The following is a 24,979-nucleotide window of genomic DNA, read 5'->3' as shown; positions in this document are numbered from 1 at the left end:
TAAGTTTGTATGGTCTCATGAATACACGATGAAGTGTGAATTCAAACTGACTACCATCTCTACTGAGAAACCAAAGGAAGGAAAATGTTGCTGTGTGCGCAGCAGGACACAAAGCTATTTTTTTATTATTCCTGAAAACTTCCAAAAAGTTAGAGCACCCAGGAGGTAAAGTCCAGAAGCTAAAAAGTCAACCAATTCTTTTAAGGTAGCTCATGTTTTTCCTTGAAAGATAGACCTAGTACCCTGAATAGTAGTTTAGCTAGCAGCATCCTTGTGATGATAACCCAGCCTACAGCTGCATTTTGGGAAGATGCCCTCTCATTAACTGTGCCCAGGACCACCTGCTTCTGGGGTGGGAAAGTTTATCAGATCTGTGGGGCAGGCAGGCAGAGTTTCCTACTGTCAGGATGGCTATGCTGGCTTAACTTGCTGAGGACCTTAAATAGCCAGGAGGAGCTGATGAGGAAAGGATGAGTAGCCAGGAGGACACAGCCAGGCAAGAAATTAGAGATGTGGTGAAGGACTACCACAGCTTCACAGGGAGAGCAGAGGTAAGGCTGGCTGCAGAATGATTATGTAGATGGATTTGTGTGGCTGAAATAAATCTAGAGGGGTGACAAGTATGTGTTGTGGTGGAGCTGTTGTAAGGCTGTAAAGGAACATACTCTGTTGGAGGTGGAGATCTTGGCTATAAAGCCTTCCTGTGTTTGGTTGGCATAACTGGTGGTCACCTAGTCAAGGGAGAGAATTAAAGTGTTGAAGTAGGAAGCAAAACACCGCAGTCTTCATCCCTAAAAGCAAATCTGAGGACCTGGCTGTGGTTTTCCAGCCTCTGGGATCTGCAATACCCAGCATGCAAAACCTGATTATTTGTTGCTGTTCAGCTGCAGGCATTGGTGTCATTAATCCCAGCAGATGCAGTGAATACAGTCTCTGGTGGTGTTGTGTTTCATTACTTGGTGGTGATATAGGAAAGACTTTGAGCTCTTTTGGAGAGTCAAAGGAATAAGGTGGTAAAACACAGGGCAATGGATCCTCTTTCTTCTCCTTCTGGGGTAAAACAATGGATTTGTTCAGAGTACCTAGTTGGGTTTTTAAACACAGGGTGATGTGGGTAATCAGATCAGTTGCCATGGTGTTCCACCTTTGCACTGATGGTGTGAAATGGAAGCTCTAATGGCATTGCACAAAGCTTCTGTGCCAGTGCCATGGAAGTGAAACAAAGCTGTGCGTTATTGCAAGTTACCATGCATTGCTGTGGCCAGCAGCCTGCTGTATGCCTGTTTGTACAGCACTCACAGGAAGGAGAATGAGATGTAACTTAAAAAAAACATTATGCAGGTTATGTACATTGATGCTGAAGCCTTTGCATAGCGCTGCTGAAAATTATCCAGGCTACCTACTGCACAGGAACGTGCCCTGTCACTAAGAGCTGTATGCAACAGTTCAGGTCCTCTTAAGAGCCACTTGGCAGATTCTTATTGCCTCTTAGTTGCCTCCTCATAGTCATCCTTAAAATCATATAGAAGGAGCCTGCATGTGCTCCCAGTTACGGACAGACACCTGGGGCTGTGTAGGATCACAGGTACTTTAAATGTGTCTGGAGAGCTGAGGAGGGCTGGTTTGCAGAGTAGAGCATGCTTGTGGCTGCTCTTCTTCCACCCCCCAGATGCACTGTGACCATCCTTGGGTGTATCTGGTGGCACTTGATATATGAACCACATCTGAGGACTGCAAACAAGGGGGTTAAGTCAAATACTTCTGAGATTAGTAGTGCAAAAGAATGGCTAAATTACAGTTTGTAAAGATATGTATGCGTTTTCAGAACTACATGAGCAATGGTTCAAGCACATTATAGTGTAGGTTAGATACTTTTAGAGGTTGTTTGAAGGGGCCACATTTATGACTAACAATAAGCAGCTCTTGTTGCATAAACTTTATGAACATTCTGTATTTCAGCTTTTAAAAAATAATTGCAAAACTAACACTGCATTTGTGCTCTGTCTGCTTTATCCATGGCTTATGTGGTTGCTTCACTGTAGTTGTCAGGGATTTGACATTTGGTCACTGGTTCTATCTTGTGTACGGGAACCATCATGTGTGCTCTGCTGGGATAACGCTTCTCTGTGCTCAGTCTGGTGATGCGCCAAAGTGTTCTGGTTCAGGATTATTGTATGAGAAGCAGCCTTCTGAGTGACTGCAGGGGTGATTTTGAGATATCTCTGTCTAACAAATTAATGTAAACCTTAATCAAACACCTCTCTGCAGGCAGGGATTGTTCCAGTTTCTGCACAAGTGACTTCCCAGGAGCTCCTTTTTTATGAATGAAAGTTGCCTCATGTGCAGTCTGTTTTCTCCACAGCCACACTGGGCAGTGGGGCAGAGGAGCTGTTGATATGCAGTCAGGTATAGGCTGTTTTTACATCTTAGAATCTGAGTGGGATGTGCCTGAAGGAGAGAAATGGGGATTGAGGAAAACCTGAGTTTTCCTTACCAAAATGTACCAGAGAGATATGTGTCAGTAAACTGATAAAACAGTTGACACCTCAGCCCGCTCTTCCCCCTTGGTACTTCAGTGTTTGTCTGCTTCCAATACTATGTCCCTCTAAACATGACCGTTGCTTTGGTCCTTGCTCAATAGCTAGGTGAAACACCATTCATCTACCAAATCCAGTCTTTCTACTCAGACGCTTCTGAGTGTCTCCATCTCTTCACAGCTGCTTTCTCACCCAGCTCAGTCCATGTTCCTATTTGAAGTCAGTTAATGGTCATCCACTCTGTGGAAACATAACAAGACTGGCCTGTTGTGAAATCTTTATAAGCAAGAAACTTTTTTCTAGACCTTATTATTTACCGAAGTCTCACTAGTTCCTTATTTTGGCATAAATGTCTGATTTTCTAGTTGGGCAGTTTAAGTGTAACTTTAACCTTTAGGTTTACAGAAACGATTTTGAGGGAGGGAACAGCTGTCTCTCGGTGCTTGTCCTTCAAAAACTGTAATGCACTCAAACATGTGAACTGTCCCTGGCCTCTTCCACCACAGATGTCATGCGTGATACTCAGCAAGTGTAACAGTGCTGCAGGTACTACCAGGCTTTGACGAGAAAAGAGTTATGTGAGCGTTTTGTCATAAAATAGTTACCACTTTATTGGAGATGTAAAGGGGGAAACTGACAAAGTTGAGGGTCACTGATGGCAGCTGGGTGCAGCCAGTCAAAGGCGGACTGGCACAGCTAAACCGTGGCCCGGGGCAGATGCCGCCGCGCTCCCTCCTGGAGGACCGGGGTGGCTCAGCCCTCCCAGAAGCCGACGAAGAAGCTACACAGAGAGTGCCACCGCTCGGCACAGTAGGTCTCCGCTGGGTCCGTCGTGGCCTCCGCGATGATGGCCGGCGGGAAGGACCCGGGGCCGGGACCCGGCAGCAGCCGGAGCTGCGCCTCGGGCGGCCCTCGGCCCGGGCCGCAAAGTCGGGCGCTAAGCGGGCCGCCCGGGGCGCAGGGGTGCTGCCGCCGCCGCAGCCGGCCCAGGATCTGCCGCCAATACTGCCGGCTGCGGGCGCCGTAGGCGGGGCAGCGCCGCGGCTCCCCGCTGTAAGCGCAGCTCTGCGCCGCCCCGGCGCCCACCGGCGGCCGGCACCTCAGCCGTAACTCGCTGGCCCCCGCCGCTGAGTGCAGCTGCCAGCTGCAGCGGTGCTGCTCCGGCGTCAAGAACCTGCCCGACTGCGTCGCCTCCTTCGCCTCCCGGCCCGCCCTGCCGGCGGCGGCCCCCAGAGCGGCCAGGGCCAGCAGAGCCAGGGGCAGCTTCATCCTCTCGGCGCCGCGGGAGCCTCCTGAAGTGCCTCAAAGACGGAGCGTCCCGGGGCAGGTCCCGCCTGCCTGCCGCATCCTCCACGCCCTGCGAAGAAACGGACAGTGGCGGGAAGGTTCCCCCGGTGGTCCCACCTGCTGCCCGCCTCGGCAGGAGCACAGTCCCCGGGGTCGCGCCGGGCTAAGCCGGGTGGGGTTTGTTTCGGCAGAGGGGTGCAAAGCGGGCTTATCCCGCCTGGGTCGGAACCCCCGGGGCTTTTCGTTGTTTGTAGCTTGTTTCCCTCTGTCTCCGGACCACCCATGGCGGCAGGACACAGAGACCACCCCAACCGGGAAGCTGTAAACCCGGCGCAGCGTGAACCGAGAGTCCGCACTTCTGTCTGCGGCATCAAAGTAACGAGCGGCCGTCGCTCGGCAATCAGACCCGGCTGCAGGCAAACTGCTCCCCGAGATCCCCACCGTTTTGCCCCGATCCCAGTTTTCCCCACCAGCGCACCCTCGCACCCTGGTATTTTCCGCTCTATCCCGAAGGCACTCACGCTGCGCCGTGGAGTGGGTGGCGGTGCCCGGGGCCAGGCGTACGCGGCGCTCTGCGCTCTTCTGCTGCTGCCAGCAGGGCCGGGCACGGGGATTATCAATGGCCGGGGCTGCCCCCCCGCGACGCCCCTCCCCGACTCACCACCCGCGAGGGGGGGACAGCGCGGGGACAGGCGCTGCGCCCCGACGACATCGACTTGCAAGTTCCCCGAACCTTCCCCAACCGGTTTTTCGAGGAATCCGCACGTTGGTACGGCAAAAGCCTTGGAAGGCGACCGAGGGAGCGGGGTACGGACAGCCTCCCGTATAGAGGGATAGGAATCGCTTTGCAATTGATGGGGGGGTTAGATCACGAAAGAGATTCTCATTTCAGAAGTAAAATACCAGTGTGGATTATTCTAGGACAGTTATTTAATTATCCATACGGAGACAGATTTCTGTTTAGGGAGGATGCGTTTTTAGAAGTGACGGAAGTTTCAAGAGTTATACGGCAGTTTCAGAAATCTCTGGTCGAAATTAGGCTCTCAAAATCCACAAGTCCTTCAGTTTCATGGGTGATTATGTACTTTGCATGTCTGTCCCAAACTACTTAGCATTCTGACCCTCTTGCTAAACTGAGAGACAGCTCCTCGCGGCGTCCGCAGTAGCGCATCAGCAGGGCTGCGCCCCTGCTCAGCGTCCCGAGCCCAGCACCATACGGTAGAGACACTCCTCTCTCAAGGCACTTGCAGGGGAGATTCAGACTGTCCTCTGAGCTGTCACATGCTTTTAGAAAGATTATTACTGAGCTCTCAATACAAGTCCCTCAAGTACATTCGTACCCTATATTTATGCTCATGTAAAGACCTTCATACTGCTGGCCTAACACAACAGTTGATCTGGAGCTAGTCTGAAGCAGGCAGAGCTGCAGGTGCAACACAAGCTGAGACCAGCCCTGCCTTTCATTCCTCAGCAATAGGCAGCAAAGCAGTCTCCTTGGTACACAAGGACATATCATGACAGTAAGGCTGAAATGTAGCCACCTTTGCACAGCAAGATAAATGTTGCTGTAACGAGGACTGACTGGGACAATGACATATGCTCTAGGCTTTCTTTTTGTGTCATCTCTCCTTCACAGTGCCTTATGGCAAACATTCCAGGAATGCCTCAGTTTCACATAGATATTTTGGGGTACTAGTGCTCCTCTAATCTTTCTTCATGGGGCAATTTTGGACAAGTACTACGCAATGGAGCTCAGTGGTGGAGAGAGACTCATATTGACTGATTTATCTTTCTATGCAGTAAATCCAATAAAAAACAGACTTCTGCTGAGATGAGAGGATGAGTGCTGGAGAAGAGGTGGTCTGCAGAGTCCTTTCTCCAATTTGGGGTGAGTATTTTCAGATCAATCTCCCATATAGGCAGTTGAGGGGTTACCTGCATCTCAGAGATTTTCCTAGCTTTTCCTAGTTGGTTGAGGGTGAGGAGAGCAGGGGAGAGAGGGTCATGAGAAGGAAATAAAATGGCATAGGCAACAAACCATGGGAGAGGGTTTACAACCAAGAATCTCAAGTGGAAGCTGGTATCTGCTGTCCTGCAGCCATATACATAACTATCTCTGAAAGACCCTTAAGGCTTATCTGACCATTAGCTGCGTGGCTTTTTGCTTGACATGTGGCATGCTGGATTGTGTAAATTCCGTTCATAGCTGCTGAGGGCTTCCCATGGGCTCTAGGCATCTTGGCATCTAACTTAGGGCTATGGTCAACATGAGACATCATAAAGAACTGTATTGTGACTTTTAAACCCCTCTGTGGCACCAATGAGCATAAGGCACATCATGTGCCTTAGCTTACTGGGCCACCAAACTTCAGAGTTGCACGAGTATGCTAAGTTCTGTCCACCTAGAATTGCCATATGTTATTATACCAAGACCCTTGCCCCTTTTCTACATTCTTGCTATTATTTATGCAGTGTGAAATTGAGTCATCTATTATGTTTGAGATCGCTTTTAGAGCAGGTTATTCTAAGTGTATCAGGTTTGAAGGGAAACATTACTATGTATTTTAATGAATGTTTTGGTGTTACACATTTTGGACAGTGTAAAAAGTCATGCAAGTTATTACTGTCCAGGAACTAAGGAAAGAAGATGAATCAGAATGAAATTTTATCCTACTTAATCTTCTTCACTATGTTCTCCACATACCTATAATTACACATTCCTCCACAATTGTGACTCATCTTCTGTAGTAAAGCAGATATTAGTCTTCAATACTCACTTCTTCTTTATTAATTTTCCTGCACATGCTACAATTTTATCTCTTGGTTTTGAATGAGGTATGATGGGGGAAGATTATTCTAACATTGCTAAAATCACTGTATCCTTTTGTACTGTCTTTGCAGTTAAACTGTGTTGCTGCTGTACTTGTGGTTTTGACTTCTCCTTCCCTACCCCCTGCAGAGAGCATGAAACAAATCTGAGGAGTTAATGAGCCTGTCTGTCTAAAGTAAATGAAACAAAAGAATGTGCTAGGAGTCCTGCTAGAATGTACTGCAAGGAGAATAAATTGGGAGGAATCTGTACCAAGTTAAGTTGTAATTTGGGCTTCAATACTGATTCTAATATAAATTCAATGTTAATGTAAACACTCACAGGAACGGTCTAAACAATGGGATTCAGCTCAATGGACAGAAGTGTTAAGATACAGGTCTGAAACATCTGCACAAATTGAAGGTGATGGAAGCTAAGTAATGTGTCTGCAGAAATTCATGTACAGTAAATCACAAGTTGAATGTGAGATATTTGTCATGCAAATGAGAAAAACAGGCACACACCAAAAAAAAGTATATCACCTATAAGATGTAAGGTGTGAGTTAAGCCAGGATTTGAATTGGGCACTGTATCCAGATGGACTGACCTGCAGAAGAGCAAGAATACCACAAACTTAAAGAACCTGATTTATGATCAAACAATTTAAGCAATGGGCAGAGAACTAAGATGACAAATATGGCAACAGCAAAATTTCAATCACTGCTTAAAGCTGTTTGCTTCTTGCACATCTTTCCACTTCAGAAGTTCAGACTATAGCTTTAATCATACTTTTCATTGGCCTATGAATAAATGATCCTGGTAAATTTTAACTCTGAACCAAAAAAATCTACATTCTGCTTATAAGCTACTTTGCCTGCACTGGAGATACAGTACAGGAAACTAGAATTAGGGCTTTGGCTTCAGAGCTGTGAAAATTCAGTTGAGGTAACCATTTGTTTGTTATTAAAGCTCCAGTCACTGCAAAAAAGAATACTTATTTCTCTTATTGTAGCCTTAGGATTGCAGCAACATTGATAATAATGGCAAGAATAGTCTTGCTTTACAAGTGGAAAGTAGCCACAGTCTCCATCCCTGTCATCATAAGCTCCTTTTCAGGGAGCTGGGTGAAGAACATTGATGATTCATAAGCCTAAATTGTTTTAAACATACAACATGAGCATAACAGTGTTTAACCTCCTTGTTTGATCTATCAGTCTTCTGACTTCTTGTTACTGGCTCAAAACAATAAAATCATATTGATTGTGATAATAAGCATTGGCGACAGGGAGACAGACTGACCACCTCAGTTACCTGGTTTGTTCATGGCAGGACAAGGTCTGCATGGTACAAGAGAAAAAGTAGTGGCTGAAGAGCCACACAATGACTGATTCCTCAGTGGGGGCATGAATTAAAATAAAATATTACCTTACACTGTGAAAGTACCCAACAGTCTCATTCACCTCTGCTGTGTGTCTCAGAAAATCAGTCCCTGAAGGGTGTTGTGTTTTTACTGGCTTTACTGGTCAGAATGTCTAATGCTTTATGTCTGGTTATGCTGGAGGATCTTACAAGTCCAGGCACTTGCAAGGTCCTTCACACTGAGCTAGAGCACTGCAAGGCAAAGATGTGAAACATTTTTGTCATCTTTCCCTCTTCCATCACTGGCAAATAAGCATGACTACTGATCTATAAGTTGGTTTCTCATGCTGCAGAATCTGTTTGAAATCACCTTTATACCCATCCTTTGGTCAGCAAATCATATAGCTGCTGAATGCTCTCTTGGAAGCCAGGCCATTGAAGGGCATTTCAGAATCATCCTAGAATACAGTTGCTCCTCAGCTCGTTTTCTATAACATAAAATGTTCCACATATGTTCCCACCATCTTCTCTGTCTCGCATTCCCTGCATTTTTTTTTCACTGGTGTGAGTCATTCACCTTGTGTTCTCCAGCACTCTGTTTTTCTGACTGGAGTTCAGGAAATCTTAGTGATTTGAGTTTGTGGTAGTGATTCAAGCTCTTGGTAGTGATTCCTTTCCTTCTTAGGAACCATGTGTATATTCCTTTCTTTCTTTGACTTGCGTATTCTCAATCCAGATAGTCACATGTCTCTAACTGGAAATACAACTACATGCTAATTTTTCTAAGAAGGCAATTTCCATGTTTAAAATGCCACCTATTAAATTATTTCTTCTATAATCTGCCTTCTCCTGCAAGGATACTTCTTTTTCAGTTGTGTAAAGTTTACCATGCTCTGCTATTTTTTTTTCCATAAACAAATTTAGGAATTCTTTGTTTATTTCTGTTGCTCAAATGTTTGTCATAGACTCATTGCCTCCTCCCACAGAGAACCCACATGACCACTATTTCCTACCTTCATTCTTCGTTGTATGTAATTGATGGACTGACCTCAGCACTGACAATGCTTGATATGGAAGCTGCTGAAACACCCCTACCACTCCATGCTTTTCTGTCAGCTGATCAAAATTTTAAGCCTTGTGAAAGCCAGCTTTGCCTTTTCCATTCCTTACACTTGTTCAAATTAAATCAGACTCTGGCTTCTGATAGTGAAAGAAATGACACTACTAAACACAGGACTTCTTTGGGACACCAAAAAAGACCATTTCCTTTCATGTGGCTGGTATTCCTGTGGTTGATTTAAAGAAATAGAATGTACTTCGTGTTGTAACAACACTTATACAGACCTAGATCTAAGTAAAAAGAAACCAAAACAATAACATAGAAGTATTGTGGAATGAAAATGAGTTGCCTTTTTAAATTGATCATGGTCGCTTCTTTTAGAATCAAAGAATCGGTCAGGGTTGGAAGGGACCACAAGGATCATCTAGTTCCAACCCCTCTGCCATGGGCAGGGACACCTCACACTAGATCAGGCTGGCCAGAGCCTCATCCAGCCTGGCCTTAAACACCTCCAGGGATGGGGCCCCAACCACCTCCCTAGACAACCCATTCCAGGCTCTCACCACTCTCATGGTGAAGAACTTCTTCCTCACGTCCAGCCTGAATCTCCCCACTTCCAGCTTTATTCCATTCCCCCCAGTCCTGTCACTACCTGATATCCTAAAAAGTCCCTCCCCAGCTTTCTTGTAGGTCCCCTTCAGATACTGGAAGGCCACAATAAGGTCACCTCGGAGCCTTCTCTTCTCCAGACTGAACAGCCCCAACTCTTTCAGTCTCTCCTCATAGGAGGGGTGCTCCAGCCCTCTGATCATCCTGGTGGCCCTCCTCTGGACATGTTCCAGCATGTCCAGATCCCTCTTGTAATAGGAACTCCAGAGCTGGATGCAGTACTCCAGGTGGGGTCTCACCAGAGCGAAGTAGAGGGGGAGAATCACCTCCCTTGACCTGCTGGCCACACTTCTCTTGATGCAGCCCAGGATCTGGTTGGCTTTCTGGGCTGCAAGTGCACATTGACAGCTCCTGTTGAGCTTCTCCTCCACCAGCACCCCCAAGTCCCTCTCCTCAGGGCTGCTTTCTAGCCAGTCACTGCCCAGACTGGATTTGTGCTTGGGATTGCCTCGACCCAGATGCAGGACCCTGCACTTGGTCTTGTTGAACCTCATGAGGTTGGCTTGTGCCCACCTCTCCAGCTTGTCCAGGTCCCTCTGGATGGCATTCCTTCCCTCCAGCGTGTCTGCTGCACCACACAGCTTGGTGTCATCAGCAAACTTGCTGAGGGTGCACTCAATAGACATAGACAAAAAGGGTGGGGGAAATCAAGAATCAAGAAGGTTGGAAGAGACCTCAAGGATCATCGAGTCCAACCTGTCACCCTACACCTCATGCCTATCTAAACCATGGCACCAAGTGCCACGTCCAATCCCCTCTTGAACACCTCCAGGGATGGTGACTCCACCACCTCCCTGGGCAGCACGTTCCAATGGCCAACCACTCTCTCTGTGAAGAACTTTCTCCTCACCTCCAGCCTAAACCTCCCCTGGCACAGCTTGAGACTGTGTCCTCTTGTTCTGGTGCTGGTTGCCTGGGAGAAGAGACCAACCCCCTCCTGGCTACAATCTCCCTTCAGGTAGTTGTAGACAGCAATGAGGTCTCCCCTGAGCCTCCTCTTCTCCAGGCTAAACACCCCCAGCTCCCTCAGCCTCTCCTCATAGGGCTTGTGCTCAAGGCCTCTCACCAGCCTCGTTGCCCTTCTCTGGACATGCAGAATCCATTTATTCTTCACATTTCTAGAAATGTGAAGTGTTAAAATTAACAAATTCATCTTGGAACTATTTCTTCACTGTCTTTCACAATGTGGTGGAGATGGCCAACACATTATGAAGAGCTTGTTTCATCATTTAAGTGAGAAGAGTAGATAAAGGGGAGCAGGGGGATGTATGGAGATAAAACGATGCAGGAAATCAGCTATTAAAATATAACCAGAGAATGTTTGCATCAGATGGTGTGAGAGAATATTTTTATGCAAGAAGCAGCAGGCATGGCATGAGGATAGCAGACGGATAATAATGTGAAAACTGTTACTGCAGCATGGACCCTGTTCACCATGTGTGGGCAGAACTGTGTTGTACAGATCACTGAGAAAATTCAGAGGAGGGGAATTGCTTCTTATTTTTATTTTTTGTGAAATGGGAGGACATTTCACATTCTGCAAATATAAGTTTCGAAGCTTTCATGAACAAAACGTAGCTGCAGAGCTTTTCAAAAAGAAAACAAATTATTATTATTTGGCAACTAAGTTGTAAAGAGAAGACTGAGTTCTTTAAAAGAGATTAAATGCCTTATGGTTTGAGTGAAAAACTTCAGTTAAAATTCCAGAAAAACTAAATGTCTACAATGTTACCTCTGACTGATGTAGGCATTAGTAAACACTCTGTGCTCTGTGTTATTTCATGCATTCATTTATTTAAACTATGTTAGAAAATGGATATGTCTTATCACTTTTCTTTATATCTTTTTATTTCCTGAAATCTAAGTGCAAAGGTCAGAGAGACTTTTCAGACTGGCCATGAAGCAGCAAATTCATCATCATGGCAGAGATCATTACTTCTTGTCAGGCTTTTAGGATGATCTCTAACTAATTTGGTTTTGTTACCCATGGTAAAAAATTGCAACTAGTTTGCACACTTGATCATATTATCCTGTATGTTAGTATGGCCCATCACTGGTTGGTTTTTATCCCCTTCAGCCAGAGACTAAGAGTGTTTTTTTCTTATCCTAAAGTATGTATCTTCACCTAGACATCTGTGACAGTTTGGCCTAGATGTCCATTGATTGACAGCTTGCTCATATGTAGCTAGTTACCTTTCATGCATGAAATAGTTGCCTATAACCTGCATTCAGCCAGTTCAGCTTTAAATACAGAAAGAGTAAAATAAAGTGATGTGTTCTCACTGAGGGTGGGTGCAAAGATTAATTTAATTAGTTAAAAATGCAGTAAATGTTGAACTGCAGAAACTCTATGAAAACTGTCTTTAAAGAAAAAGGGAAACCTAGCAACAGTTTCTGCAAATTTTACAAATGGAAATGTCTTCTCACTACCTACACTAAAATAAAACTGGCTCAGGATTAAATACTGCTCTTCTGGTTGATGAAGATAAACCTTCATTTTTGCTAGTGTCTTTATTCATTTTATGCGGTGCAGATGTAAAGATCCTGCATGCATGTCCACAATTCATTTATTGCTGTCAGTAGTTCCACTGATAGGCAGTTTTCCTATCATGCAGGTAGTTCACTTAGAATACATTAAATGCAGGCATAAGCCCTGGGTTTTCTAAAATTCTGGAATGATTATACAGAGGTAGGGTTTGGGAGGGGAAAACAAGCCCAGATCAGGATGACTCTTAAGTTCCTTTTCAAGGCAAACATGGCAGTAAATTTAATTAACGTATTTGTGCCTTTCTTTGGGGTCAATGCAAATCAGTCCTTAAGAGAAACAGAAGTCTGAGGAATAGCCTGTGCCAAGTGGGTACATTCTGCTGCATGTCTCTTTGCAGGAGGAAAGGCAAGAGGATTTGGGAAAGTGAGTTAAATTATAACAATGGGATAAAGTTAAGAGTTACGTGGTGGGAGCCTGTAACCATGGTGATGAAACCACTTAAGTACATCAGAGTCCAAGAGGCCTGGACCAGTGGTGCTTAACATCCAGAAAGGTACATCAAGCTCCCAGGTGACAGAAAAACAAACCAAAAATCCCCAACCAACCAAAAAAAAAAAAAAAAAAAGACAAACAAACCCTCAAAACAGTTGATGAAGAATGGAAAATTTTTCCACAAAGGAATTTCTACTGAGAAATACTAAACTAATTGAAATACACTTAATATTGAAGTGTAGGTTTGGCATCTGAAATCCAACCCAAGAGGCACGATTTTGGCAAAAGCAAAACAGCAGATGGTTCTGACAACCAAGTTGTATAACAGATTTCTCTTTTTGATACCTAGGTCAGCTGTTTCTCACCGAAATGAAAGTTTAACTGAAATGTTAAGGCATCATCTTAGCATCAGAGAGATAAGAAAAAACATATACAGTTGAGGTATGAACTTGTTTTCCTTTACATTAAGATTTCCACTGAATTCAGCATCCATTAACATTATATCTAACTACAAATTTGTGGGGGTTTGGTGTGGGTTTTGTGTGTGTGGTGTTTGTTCTGGTTTGTTGGGGGTTTTAGTTTTTTGGTTGGGGTGGGTTTTGGGGCTTGGGTTTTTTTTACCTTTATTATAGGAACTATATGTAGTAGTTACTAAATCAGAACTCTGTAATTAATTTTTCATTTGCATGTATTCGGATGGAGTTGCTAAGGATACAATGTTATTTAGTCAGTATTCAACTCAGTGTGGCAAATTATAACAATTTAGCATGAACTAAAGGGAGGAGGAGGAGAGAAGAATTTTTAAAATATATATATATTATTTCCTCTGATGCCTTGGAAATATACTTTGCAATGTACAGGGGATAATATTACCTTCTGCAGTATCCATGTGTCTGTGCATTTGTGAAGTAGATAGAAAATAGGGAAGGTGGAAGATTTTCCCGTCAGGTTGGATCCATGGATAGACTTCCAATTCAGCAATGGGGATAATGGGAGGAAGTCTAATCTTTTGAAGTTTTGCTTATAAAGATTTTGCTAATGGGGAGTTTCTTCAAGAATATATTTTTCTTTTGTCTTGGTTTGAATTGCAGAATTGTCCCAAGGCTTTATGTCTTCTTATGCCAAGTGCTTTTGGGCACATACTTTTCCAGTCTTTTCTCATTCCTGGAACAGATATGTGTAGGCAGAGTGCTGTAGCTATAACAAGCTTCTTAAAATCAATGGCAATCTCTGAAAGCTTGTGTGTAATGCAAAATAAAGCCCTACATAAATAAGATTGCAGGCAAACATAAATTCTAAACAAGAGAGCACAAAAATGCAAGCATGTCAAGGATGCATGTGTGTTGTGGTTAGTATTTTTAAAACATTTCTTAAGAAACAAGATGAAACTTTGCATCGACTTGGTGTTCAAGTACATCTTTGTTGTCATACTGTTGCCTCCTGTTACAGAGGTGCTGCATGTGACTGGTGGCACTATATTTGTTTTGAGAAACAACCTGATGGCTGGTTACTGAAATGTCACCTGGCACCTTTTCCACAACGAGCTGTTGGACCAGCCCTGATCTTGTCCTTGCCCTGCTGTGTCTTCAGCTCCAGACAGTCCTGCCTTGAGGTTTCAGTTGCCACTTCCTTGAAGAATGCTGTTTACTTTCTAGCCCAGTTTTCTAAGAAGGCACAAACACATGTATGCACATATGTGTCTCGGTTTAGAATCATAGTATCATAGAATGCTAGGGCTTGGAAGGAACCTCCAGAGATCATGGAGTCCACCCCCCCTGCAAAATAGGACTGCTTAGGGCACACAACTTTTATACCTAATGAACAGATAAATCTGACAGCAGGGAAAAGTTCTCAGATTGATAAGCATCTCTACAGCCACCCAAGGAGGCTACAGAGACATAAACCCTATTTCTCATGTGCAATGAAATAGTGAGTAGGGCTGCCATGGCAGCTCATCAACATAAGATTTTAATTCACCATGAGAAGTTTGTATTCATTTCAGTTGTGTAATAAAGAAATAGGACCTGTGGCCTGACAGAAGGAAAGGGAGTTGGAATTATTTGAACATAGAAGGCATTTGATGCACATCTTAAAACCCTACTTGTACTTTGCTGAACTGGAACGTTTTGGTTCAGATATTTAAATACTGGGTAATAAGAGTGTTTAGATAAGGCATCTGTAAGGCTGGACTGTTGTGACACCAAGGCTATTTAAAATCTGTTTTTCAGGGCACTGTGACATTAATGGTATTGTAATGTGGAACTTCCAGACATGGAAGTGAACTGCTCTTAGTCAGTAAAACACCTTACATATATTGTGGGGAATACATGAAGAAGTATGTAGATGTAATGGTCTGAGCTATAAAAATGTATTTGATAAATAGCCATAGATCTCCCTAAAACAATACCTTCACCATTTCTGTTAATTTCATCCTGCCAAGACAAGAAAGTTATGATGCAGAAATAGATAACAAAGTGCTGCCAAGTTTCTCACCGGAAGGTGTTCCTTTTGAGTGGCTGCAATGGTGTAAGCAGAAAAGAATTTTGCCTCAATTTCTGATGAAGTAAACCTTTGGCTTTGTGTAATAATTTTAATGTATCTCATCAGACTTGAACTTAACAATGGTAATTGAATCTTGCATAATCTAACACAGTAGCTTGTCCTGTCATAAGAAAAATGTCAATTAGAAATCATATTGAATCACTAGAAAAATAAGTCTTGAGGCAATGTCTTGCTCATTTACACTTTATAGAACTGTGTGGTCTGTAGTATGCATAACATTCAGGAGCCTTCTCAATCTAAGAAAATATACAATATCAATATTAATGTGTTATTCAATCATCAGCAGAAGAAGATATAGTCTGAAGGGCTATGTAGCTTTCATGTGAAGTACCTGGTACCTTCAATAATATGACATTTAAAATGAGTATAAACAGTTTATGGCATGAAATTTATTGCAGCCTTGAACATCACACTGCACATACTAGAATGGACCTTACAGCTGTAAACTGTTGTAATAGCTACCATCTGCACATCAGTAATGATCATTATTAATTAGGTACAATTATTTCCAGCATCACTTACAAGGAGCAATTTTAGACTGTCCCTTTAAAAAGCTACAGTAAAGAATTTTTTCCCCTTCATCTAAATATCCATTTATTTTCAGGTATAATCTGACCTATTAATGAACTTTTTTTTAAACAATAGCCACAAGCACTGATACAAATAGCTTTTTCTATTCTTGACACAAATATAATTTCATACCATGCGTTTCTGGTTATTCTTAAGAGAAAATATTCAAGTATATTCACTGCTTAAATTCTGTCATACACTAAGTTTTCATCACTCTATGTAGTAAGTCCAGACTACTTCCTGGGCAAGCAGCTGCCATAACCAGGGCAAGCTCTGTAAGAAGGAAAGCATTTCCCTTCTGTTAAGTAACAGGTTTTTATCACCAATGATGAGACTGTACACACACATACACACACACACTAAAAAAATAAAAGCTTCTGTACAAAATAGTTTCATGTGGGGCTTTAAGTCCCAGAAGACTGAGTGCCACAAGAAGGAAAATATGTGTGGGCAGGGAGAGTTAACTCTCTGAGGGATGGTGCCAGTTAGCATAGTGTCTATCAGGTGTGGCAGTATATCCCTAGGATGGGTTTTAGTGTGGAGGGGGTGAGATGAGGAGTCTCCTACAGCTCAGAAATATAATTTGGAATATTTTTTTTAATAGACAAAAGATGCTAACACTCTTACCATACGTGTTTCTGGTTTGTTTAAGAGGGAAAGAATGTAGCAAGAAAAATCCTCAGGAGTTTATTGACATTTCAGCATCTGAATCCATGTACAGTTCATGTATGATCACCTAGAAAATCATCTAAGTGAATCAAAACAAACACAGATCTTGTAGCTCTTTTAAGAAAATACTAGAGTTTTTCTGGATGAGACACTAGGCATGCTGAATATGAGCTGTTAAATTCTAAGAGAGAAGGAGAAACACACCAATGGGGTCTCAAAGTTCTTATCTGTGTGTGGGGTTTTGCCTTCAAGAAAACAACTATGAATTATTGCATGCAAAGAAAAAATAAAATCAAACATCTTAAGCCCAATGCTTGATGAGTTGTGTTGTCATAGTGAAACTGGAATAGAAACCATTACACTATGCCTGCCTCTGCCCTGAGACAGGATTAACAATGCCCATGTCATTTCTGATAGATGTTTATCAATGTCATCTTGAAGACTTTTACTGTGAGTTATGTCATAATCTCCTAGGCAATCTTCTCCAGTGCTTAATTATTCTTAGGAAGTTTTTCCAAAGTCTTGCCTTGGTCTTTTTTACAGTTAAGCTTGTTGCCTCTTCTCCTGCCAGTCTTGGTCATGAAGAACAGGTTAGAGTCACACCCAAGGGCACATTCCTAAAAAGATCAGGATAGCAAAAGCATTTTTTTCCTGGAAGAATTAATGTGATGTGGGAAAATGTATACTTTTAAGAGCTGCACACAGTTTAAATTCACAGGGAGCAGGAACAGTATCACTGGGAGGAGAATATGGCTTTTCTGCATGGTTCACTGTTCTGGAAGATATCAGCTGTGACATCTATAAGACTGAATCTCCAAAAAAACTCTTGTAATGTAAGCATTCTTGATGTCTCTTTCTGGATAATTGTGTCTCACTCTTCCCAAGGTCAAACAACTCAATCATAGGTGAAGGACAGAAAAAAGGGGGATGTTGATGGTTAGTGGAGCACAGTATTAAATGGTAAGAATCCCTAAGTGGTGGACAGGTAAGTGGAGGACAGTGAGGTGCCACTGTATTCCCTTAATGTCTACAGAACCCTTTTACACATAGTGGGGGAGCTTGATGATGGTTTTTGATTTTTCTCTTCTGCAAGCTGCCCACCACCCATTTGTTCTGCCTTTTGTTGCTGTTCTTTTATACCAGTAGTGAAATGGGTACTTTCTATTTTGTGATCGAGCTTGCTTTCTAGAAGGATTGGCTGCCTGAACTAGTAGGAGAGAGGAAGGACTGCAGCTGCCTCAGCTGACTGCAGTTTAAATTGCTCTGAAGTTGTAGTGTTAGTTCTCAAACACCATTCTGCTCTAACTTCAGCCTAATACAATGAAACATTTTCTAACACTTGAGGATGAGGAATATCCTAGCTCAATACCACTAAGCCTGGATACCAAAGTTAGGCACCTGAAACGTTTGAAGTCTACATTTTCCAGGGTTTTGAGCAGTCTTTTGAATCAGGATAAGATAGTAATATTTTAATATGGGCATTTTTATTTGAGACCGTAAACACAGATTCAGATCTGTAAATCCATACTGGCAGCTTTGAAACAAGCACAGGAGTAAAATCCAACAGAACTATGTACATCTATGATGTGAAACCATGAAAGGGGGGGAAATGGGTTTTAACGAGGAAGCTGTATCTAAGACTAGCTTATCAGTATGAAATTATGTAATGGTCTCAAACTATGAGTTGTTTTTATTTTTATCTAATTATCTCACTATTGTAAATAAATATCACAAGTTCGATTGAACAGTGGGGGTGAGCTAATGCATGGAAAACGACTACTGGCTATGAAAGACAGGTAGCCATGGGAAGAGTTAATATATGGCAGCTCTGTTCTTTTGGAATGGACTTCACATGCCCATCACCCCTCTGGTGTAAGAGCAGAAGGTTCTCATCCCTCTGGGATGGGACTTTGCTGATGAATGGGCATAGTTTACATGGATGCAGAGTGAACTCACCCTGTGTGATGAGTCTGTGAGAAATGTGCAATCACTTATCCCTCTCGAACAGGGTGATTGGGTCCCTCACAACAACCAAGCCCTGTACAGGGGGCAACAGTTTCCAAGGATAGCTCTGCCTCACAATACAATTGTAAAATAGCTGGCATCTGATGAGTCTTGGGGCTGCTGCCAGGGGCAGCCTGTGTCTGAGAAGCCACAGATGTCTTCTCCATAGGTACCTCCTTACTGCTGTGCTCTCTCTGAGGGTTTGTGGCATGATGTATGGGCTGCACCCAGGCAGTGACAGCAGTGGGGGCTACTGATGATGAGGCAGCTCCTTCCTTCTGGCAGGTGGTGTCATGGTGACAGGAAACAAGCTCATTGCTGAAGTTGACCCTCTCTACAGTGGATCTGGGTGTGGCACAGCAGAAGTGCCGGCAGCCCAAGAGGTTGCTGAAAGCACGCCTGAAGTCTGCGTTGAAAGCATAGATCACTGGATTCACTGAGGAGTTGGCCCAGCCAAACCACACAAAGATGTTGAATGTGGTTTGGCCAATGCAGGGTGACTGTCCTTCATGGTCTGTCTTGAGCTCAGGCTGGCAGAAAGGCAGCAGACAGTTGAGTAAGAAGAAAGGCAACCAGCAGCAAACAAAGACTCCCATTATGATGGAGAGGGTCTGCAGCACCTTGGTCTCCTTGCGGAGGGAATTCCGCAAAGAGGGGGTGGGCTCCTTGCCAGGAGCTGGCCACTGCCCCCCTGCTCGCTCGAGGGTGGAGATGCGGCGGATTTGGGCCTGAGCAATTCGGTAGATCCTGGTATAGGTGATGATCATGATGGCCACAGGGATGTAGAAGCTGATCAGGGAGGAGGTGACAGCATAGGTGCGGTTCAGGCTGACATCACAGTGGGGTGTGCCAGGCATCCAGGAACCAGGATCTCTCCTGTCCTTGGCTTTATGCCAGTGTAGCTGCACTGGGACAAAGGAGATGAGGATGGAGAGGGCCCAGGCTGTGGCTATCATGGCACAGGCGAGGCGCTGTGTCATCCTGCGCTCATAGCGAAAGGGGCTGGCGATGGCCCAGTACCTGTCCAGGCTGATGATGCAGAGGTGGAGAATGGAGGCAGTGGAGCACATGATGTCGAAGGCCACCCAGGTGTCACAAAAGCGGCTGCCAAAAAGCCAGGAGCCTCCAGCCACCTCAGTGACCGCCTTCCAGGGCATCACCAGGAGCGCCACGCAGAGGTCCGAGACGGCCAGTGACAGCACGAACCAGTTGGTTACCTTGGCACGCAGGTGGCGGAAGCGCAGGACGGCCAGGCACACCAGGGCATTGCCCACCAACGTGCCCAGTACCAGTGCGCCCAGCAGGCACCCGGTGACGGCCCGCAGCGCCCGCGGACCGCCGTCCGTCGCCGCGTTCACCATCGGGGCGCTCCGCTCGCGGGGCAGCGCTGGGGGAGCTCCCCCGAAGGAAAGGCTGGCCCCGCTCCGTGCAACCCCTGGCCGTTCCTGTCGGAGTGACTCTCCCCGAGGGGGCGGCGGAACCCCAGGCAGCCGGCGCCGCTCGCGGCTGGAAGGGCGGCCGCCCGCGGGGGCATCTCTGCCCGCCGCCCACGCCGCCTGCCTCAGTTTCCCCCGCGGCAGCGGGCGGCGAGCCGGGCTGCCTCGGGGCTACTCACTGCGCAAGCTGCCTGGGGCTGCCCGCCTGTCGCCGCCGCTCCTGCCGGGGAAGGCATCGTCCCGCTGCGGAGTGAGGATCGGCAGGCAGCAGTGGAGCTGTGCCGTGCTGGGACAGATCAGCGTTTTTCCCCAGGCGCTGGTGCGGATGAAGGGCGACTTTACGAGGCCTCCGTGTGTCGCCCGCCGGCGCGCTGCAGCTCCCCGTGCAGCTGTGGGGAGCAGAAGGGCGAGCCCGCCCCCAGGTGGAGCCTCCTGCCGGGTGGGGAACGGTGTGGGATGTCCCCAGCATCAAGCGACCTTCCTAACTGAACGGAGAAAGATTTCCCCACAGCATCGTCCGGGGAAGCGCCAGTCATAGATTGGTACTTGTGTGACAGGGACGAGGATCTGGCGCTTTCCAAGTATCTCCTCCTTTTGGAAACCACGAGAGAATTTCAGGTTTCTTAAAGAGCAGGATGGCACTTTGTATACGTTTATGTTGTGAAAGCTTCTAATACCCAGATTTGATAGCAAGATTTTCACCAAAACAGCATTTTGCTATTGTTTTTTTTTTTTGTTGGAGTCCTATGTAAAGAAAGCAAAAGCACAGAAACCCAAGACACAGAGAAGTGTAGATTTGTTGCATTTTGGCAGAAAGCTGTTAATTTGTTTCCTCGGACACAAACATCCCAAAACTACTACATTAATTTTCAGCCAAAGGTATTTTCTGATGTATTTCAACAGTATTCCATTTGCTGTTATAATGACGCACATGTTATCATATAAATGCCTTGCATGTATTTACAGCCTATTTAAATAAGGTATCCTAATGCAAACAGGGTGTAATCCTTTATTTTGGAAGAATTCATACAGTAACTCTTTCATGGGAAAAGAGGGATTGGGATGTAAATAGACAATATCAACTCATAATTCATTAATGTGACAAACAGGGTTTTTTGGTTTTTTTTTAGATTTGGTATTTTATGTTTTCTTTTTGCCTCCTAATTAGAACTATTTCATCTACTAGTGCAAATACACATATTTTTCAAGCCAGTAGGTATCTGTACAGATATGGTATTCTTGGTTATTAGAACAGAGACTGGAAATGTTTAAAATAATTTTTGAACAGCAAAGGCAGCAGCTTAGCCTGTAAAAATAAACATATTTAAGATAAACTAGATGGGTTGTACCAGTTCATAACAGATTGTTAACATTTGGTCATGTTTTTTTTTTAAGATTCTAGCTGCTTTGTGCCTTGGAGACCACAATCTTGATAATGCATATTGGGATATGTTTCTTATTAATGTATTTGTCTACAAGACTAACTCATAATTCAAATAATTTATCTAGACTCTTCTCTGATAAAATATGTACTTTGTTGAAACAGTAGTAGCTGTCAAAATAGTATAGGCTGTAAGATAAAAGCCAGCTCCACACCCTGTCTTATTTGAAACCAACATTCATGGATTTTGCCAACATCTGCAAACCACAGTAGATCTTTGATTTTCATTCCAATACTAAGGACGAAATCTTATTTCTTAAGAATTACCTACACAGTTGCTAACTTGACTCAATAAATTTATTTTTATTTAACAACCAGTAAAATTACCCTGAAGAACAGAGTATATTTGTGAAGAATTGCAGATGGCATTAAGGCAGTACAGCACCGAAAAGAACAGCGCAATGCTTTTGCATATTCAGCAGCTAGTAGTGCTACAGGCCTCTGTTAGTGGGAGGTAGCTAGCATTATCCTTATAAAAACAACTGTTTTCAGTGTCTCTGTGTATCTCCAGTTCCCAGGATCTCATTATGCTCCACAAATCTATCTAGCTTCTTTTTAGCAAGGAAAGTGCATGTGAAGGTGCTCTTCTGTGTGCATGTTTTTATCTGAGTGCCCTACCTCAAAAATTTGAGGCTGTTGGCTGAAGTCTAATCTGACTGAGAGGTCAATGCCACAAAAAATTAATTTCCTACAGTTGTAATTAAAATAGGCATCTGGGTAGAAGTCAGCACCCCTATTAATATCCTCACCAATAGGAATGTTGCAGTGTAGACTCAACCCTTATTAAGCACAAGAGAATCCACACATTATGAATGATCTTATTTTAAAGAAAACATAAAAAGATACATTTATCTTCTAAGATACCAGGGGATCTATGTGTAAGATGCAAATGATTAGGAAACTATACAGTGAGTCAGAGACAAAGACAGGAATAGAAACATTGCCCTGCTCTTGCTCCTTTATTTGGCACAATGAGGTGAAGCATGAGCTTATTGGAGAGGAAGGAAAGAGAGACTGTGTGAAAATTGGTGTGTGCAGTGAGCTGAAAATGCTGTAAACTTTGATATTTAAGGGCTGTAGCTGTTTCTTGAGTTAATCTTACTCAGGATAGAATAGGAAGGGTCTGAGCAAAATTATGTAAAAATACTGAGGAACTAAATAAAACAATCTTTTATGACTCCAGAAAATATTTCAGTCTTTTTCAATCCATGGGTAAATCCCTCACTGGGAATGCCTGGAAATGACACTGAAGAGTTATAATTTAAATACAGGTGTGCCATTTTGACTATTCATGTCTCACACAAAAGCTGCATATTTTTGCTGGCAGCATAACCACTTGATCTATAAGTGCTTTTGGAGCTCTTCAGGATGACACCTGGACATGATGACTCTCATGCTTTTAAAATTATAGGATTGCTTGGATTTATCTTATAGCTACTCTTTGACCTGTAAGAATGCTTTATTTTCACTGCTAAAAACTACTAGGTCAAGGGTAGCTGCCTTCCCATAATGTTACTAGTTTAGAACTAAAGTAGAGAAGACAACCTTCCCCTTCCTAGGGTGGCCTAATTCTTCTTTGATCCCTTTAGCCTCTAGTGATAAAGGAGATGCACAGATCCATTTAAGGCTATATCAACCCTTCTAATTCCTCTCTTATCCTCTGTTTGTTGTACCTGACTATTCCTGAGGCTGTTTTCTGTACTTGGTTTTGGAGAGGGTCCCCAGAATTCTAAAGGAATGCATGTTGGCTTAGATAGTGCTGGGCATTAATCATTTAGCCATATTGGGCTTTTGGCAAATGTTTTCCTGGTATTCAGAGGTACACTCCTATTTGAACATCTCAGATATCCTTCCTAACTTTGGTAGGGACGAAATGCCTAGTGTGACATTTACGTACAGTCCAAAATCCAGAAGGTAAAATCAGAAGATTTAATGCCCTGGCAGACCTAGGAGAGTACTCTTGACTATTCTAATCTTGAGCATTATTGACTGGCAGCCTTTACTGTAAGGCAAAGTATCATAGACTGGAGTAATGTCTGGACTGAGTTGGCTCCTGACAGCTTGTAATTTAGAAGGCAAAAAGATGGCTTTAACACAGCCTTTACCCTCTTGCACCTGAGCTGTGTTTTTGAGCAGCACAGTACAAAACCCAGCACTTTATTGAACAAAGCAATGCATCCTGCTGCTCAGGTATTTGATGACAGCGGCTGCCTTTTTCCAGAGGCATGGCACGATACAGCTTTTTGATTCTGCTTTTTAAACAGAGAAAAAAAATCACATTGCTACAGTAATCAGTACCTCTGTTATTTTACCCAGTGTTTAATTTGATTAAGATAGTAATAATAATGTGAAAACCAGTCTATAACGAAATGTTGAGTATTTCAAAATGTTATCTCCACATATTTTAGGATAAAAAAATGTGACATTGACTATCAGTGCATTTATAAAACAAGCTTTAAAATTAAGATTTAAAAAATGCAATCCAACTTGTGTTTCCAATAGAGGGCACACACATCACTTGGCAGAATGAAAAATTGTTGAAATCCACTCTTACTAACCAGTGTGGCAGAACTATCTCCAAATCATGTTCCTACAGAAATTAATAGTTTGTGCTCTACCTACAACAAAAACTTATCTGCTAAATTGGGAATGTATCTCCCTGGTTTGCTTCAGAATATGCAAACTTTAATCATTAGGAAAACACATGTGAGTTTTCCTCACGTTTTTTTCCCCCACATCCCTTACCATCCTTCACTGTGTGAACTGTTTTTTTGAGGGGAGCTGTGTGATGTTTTCCAAGGGTGAACGGCAAACTGATTTTCTCTATGTGCAGGACACTGCTCAGCACTCAGAATGCAGAAGTGCAATTTAACCTCTACTCAAAATGCAGGTTTTTAAAAATAATTTCCAACAGCCATAGCATTGCTTTTTGTTTTGCATTGTGTATATTTATTTTAGAGATTTAGTGAAACAGAGCCTGTGAGCAAGCTGGAGAGCTTTCTAGCAGCCAGCAGCTGTGATATGTGATAGCCACTTATTTTTAGTGTTTCATAAGGACCATTTTGAACTCTCATCTTGTTCAAAGTCTGCATGCAGCCACTGTCAGAATTGGTTAGACTACATGATTAGACAGCACAGGAATGATGTGCAATTATTTTTTTCCTGAAGAGATGACCACACCACTGCCACCACTAAGGCCTGGTGCTTGGATAACATATATTTGAGAAATAACAACAATTTGCTACACAAAATGTAAGCAAGGCAGAAGTGATGCCAAGAGGCAGATAGAAGCCTTTTGAAGGCTTCACAACCCTACATTCAGTCTTGATGATCCTGCATTCCTAAAATCTATCCAACATATATTTTAGAACAAACTTCAGATTCCTCTGAAACACTTCTTTGACAGCACAAACTTTATATTATCTAAAATAGATTATTAGCCCATATTGGTAGGCAATAGAAAGTCTAATTTACCCACTTATTGTAAGCTCATGGCTGGTCTAAAGCCTTTGAAGTAACTGGGCATGGATGATGAAGGATACGTAGAGACACGTGAGCACAACAGATAAGGTCACTGAAGCCTATACTGGCTACTT

At 43.6% G+C, this 24,979-nt stretch overlaps 2 protein-coding genes across 2 annotated transcripts; both read right to left on the bottom strand.

Moving 5' to 3' along the window:
- Positions 1-3,290: 3,290 nt before the first annotated feature.
- On the bottom strand, positions 3,291-3,806 carry FGFBP3 (fibroblast growth factor binding protein 3). The gene has a single exon (XM_054382750.1). It carries the CDS (start codon positions 3,804-3,806, stop codon positions 3,291-3,293), a length of 516 nt encoding a protein of 171 aa, XP_054238725.1.
- A 14,687-nt stretch (positions 3,807-18,493) lies between these two features.
- LOC128968062 (D(1)-like dopamine receptor) lies at positions 18,494-19,867 on the bottom strand. Its single transcript, XM_054382383.1, has one exon. The coding sequence runs from the start codon at positions 19,865-19,867 to the stop codon at positions 18,494-18,496; it is 1,374 nt and encodes a 457-aa protein (XP_054238358.1).
- Between the last annotated feature and the right edge of the window lie 5,112 nt (positions 19,868-24,979).

The sequence above is a fragment of the Indicator indicator genome, chromosome 7 (genome assembly GCF_027791375.1).
Source record: "Indicator indicator isolate 239-I01 chromosome 7, UM_Iind_1.1, whole genome shotgun sequence".
Lineage (NCBI taxonomy): Eukaryota > Metazoa > Chordata > Aves > Piciformes > Indicatoridae > Indicator > Indicator indicator.
Note: the sequence above shows the minus strand (reverse complement) of the source record. Positions and strands in the feature narration are given on the sequence as shown.

Coding starts and splice junctions, on each gene's coding strand:
- FGFBP3 (XM_054382750.1), bottom strand. CDS start 3,806: ATGAAGCTGCCCCTGGCTCTGCTGGCCCTGGCCGCTCTGGGGGCCGCC.
- LOC128968062 (XM_054382383.1), bottom strand. CDS start 19,867: ATGGTGAACGCGGCGACGGACGGCGGTCCGCGGGCGCTGCGGGCCGTC.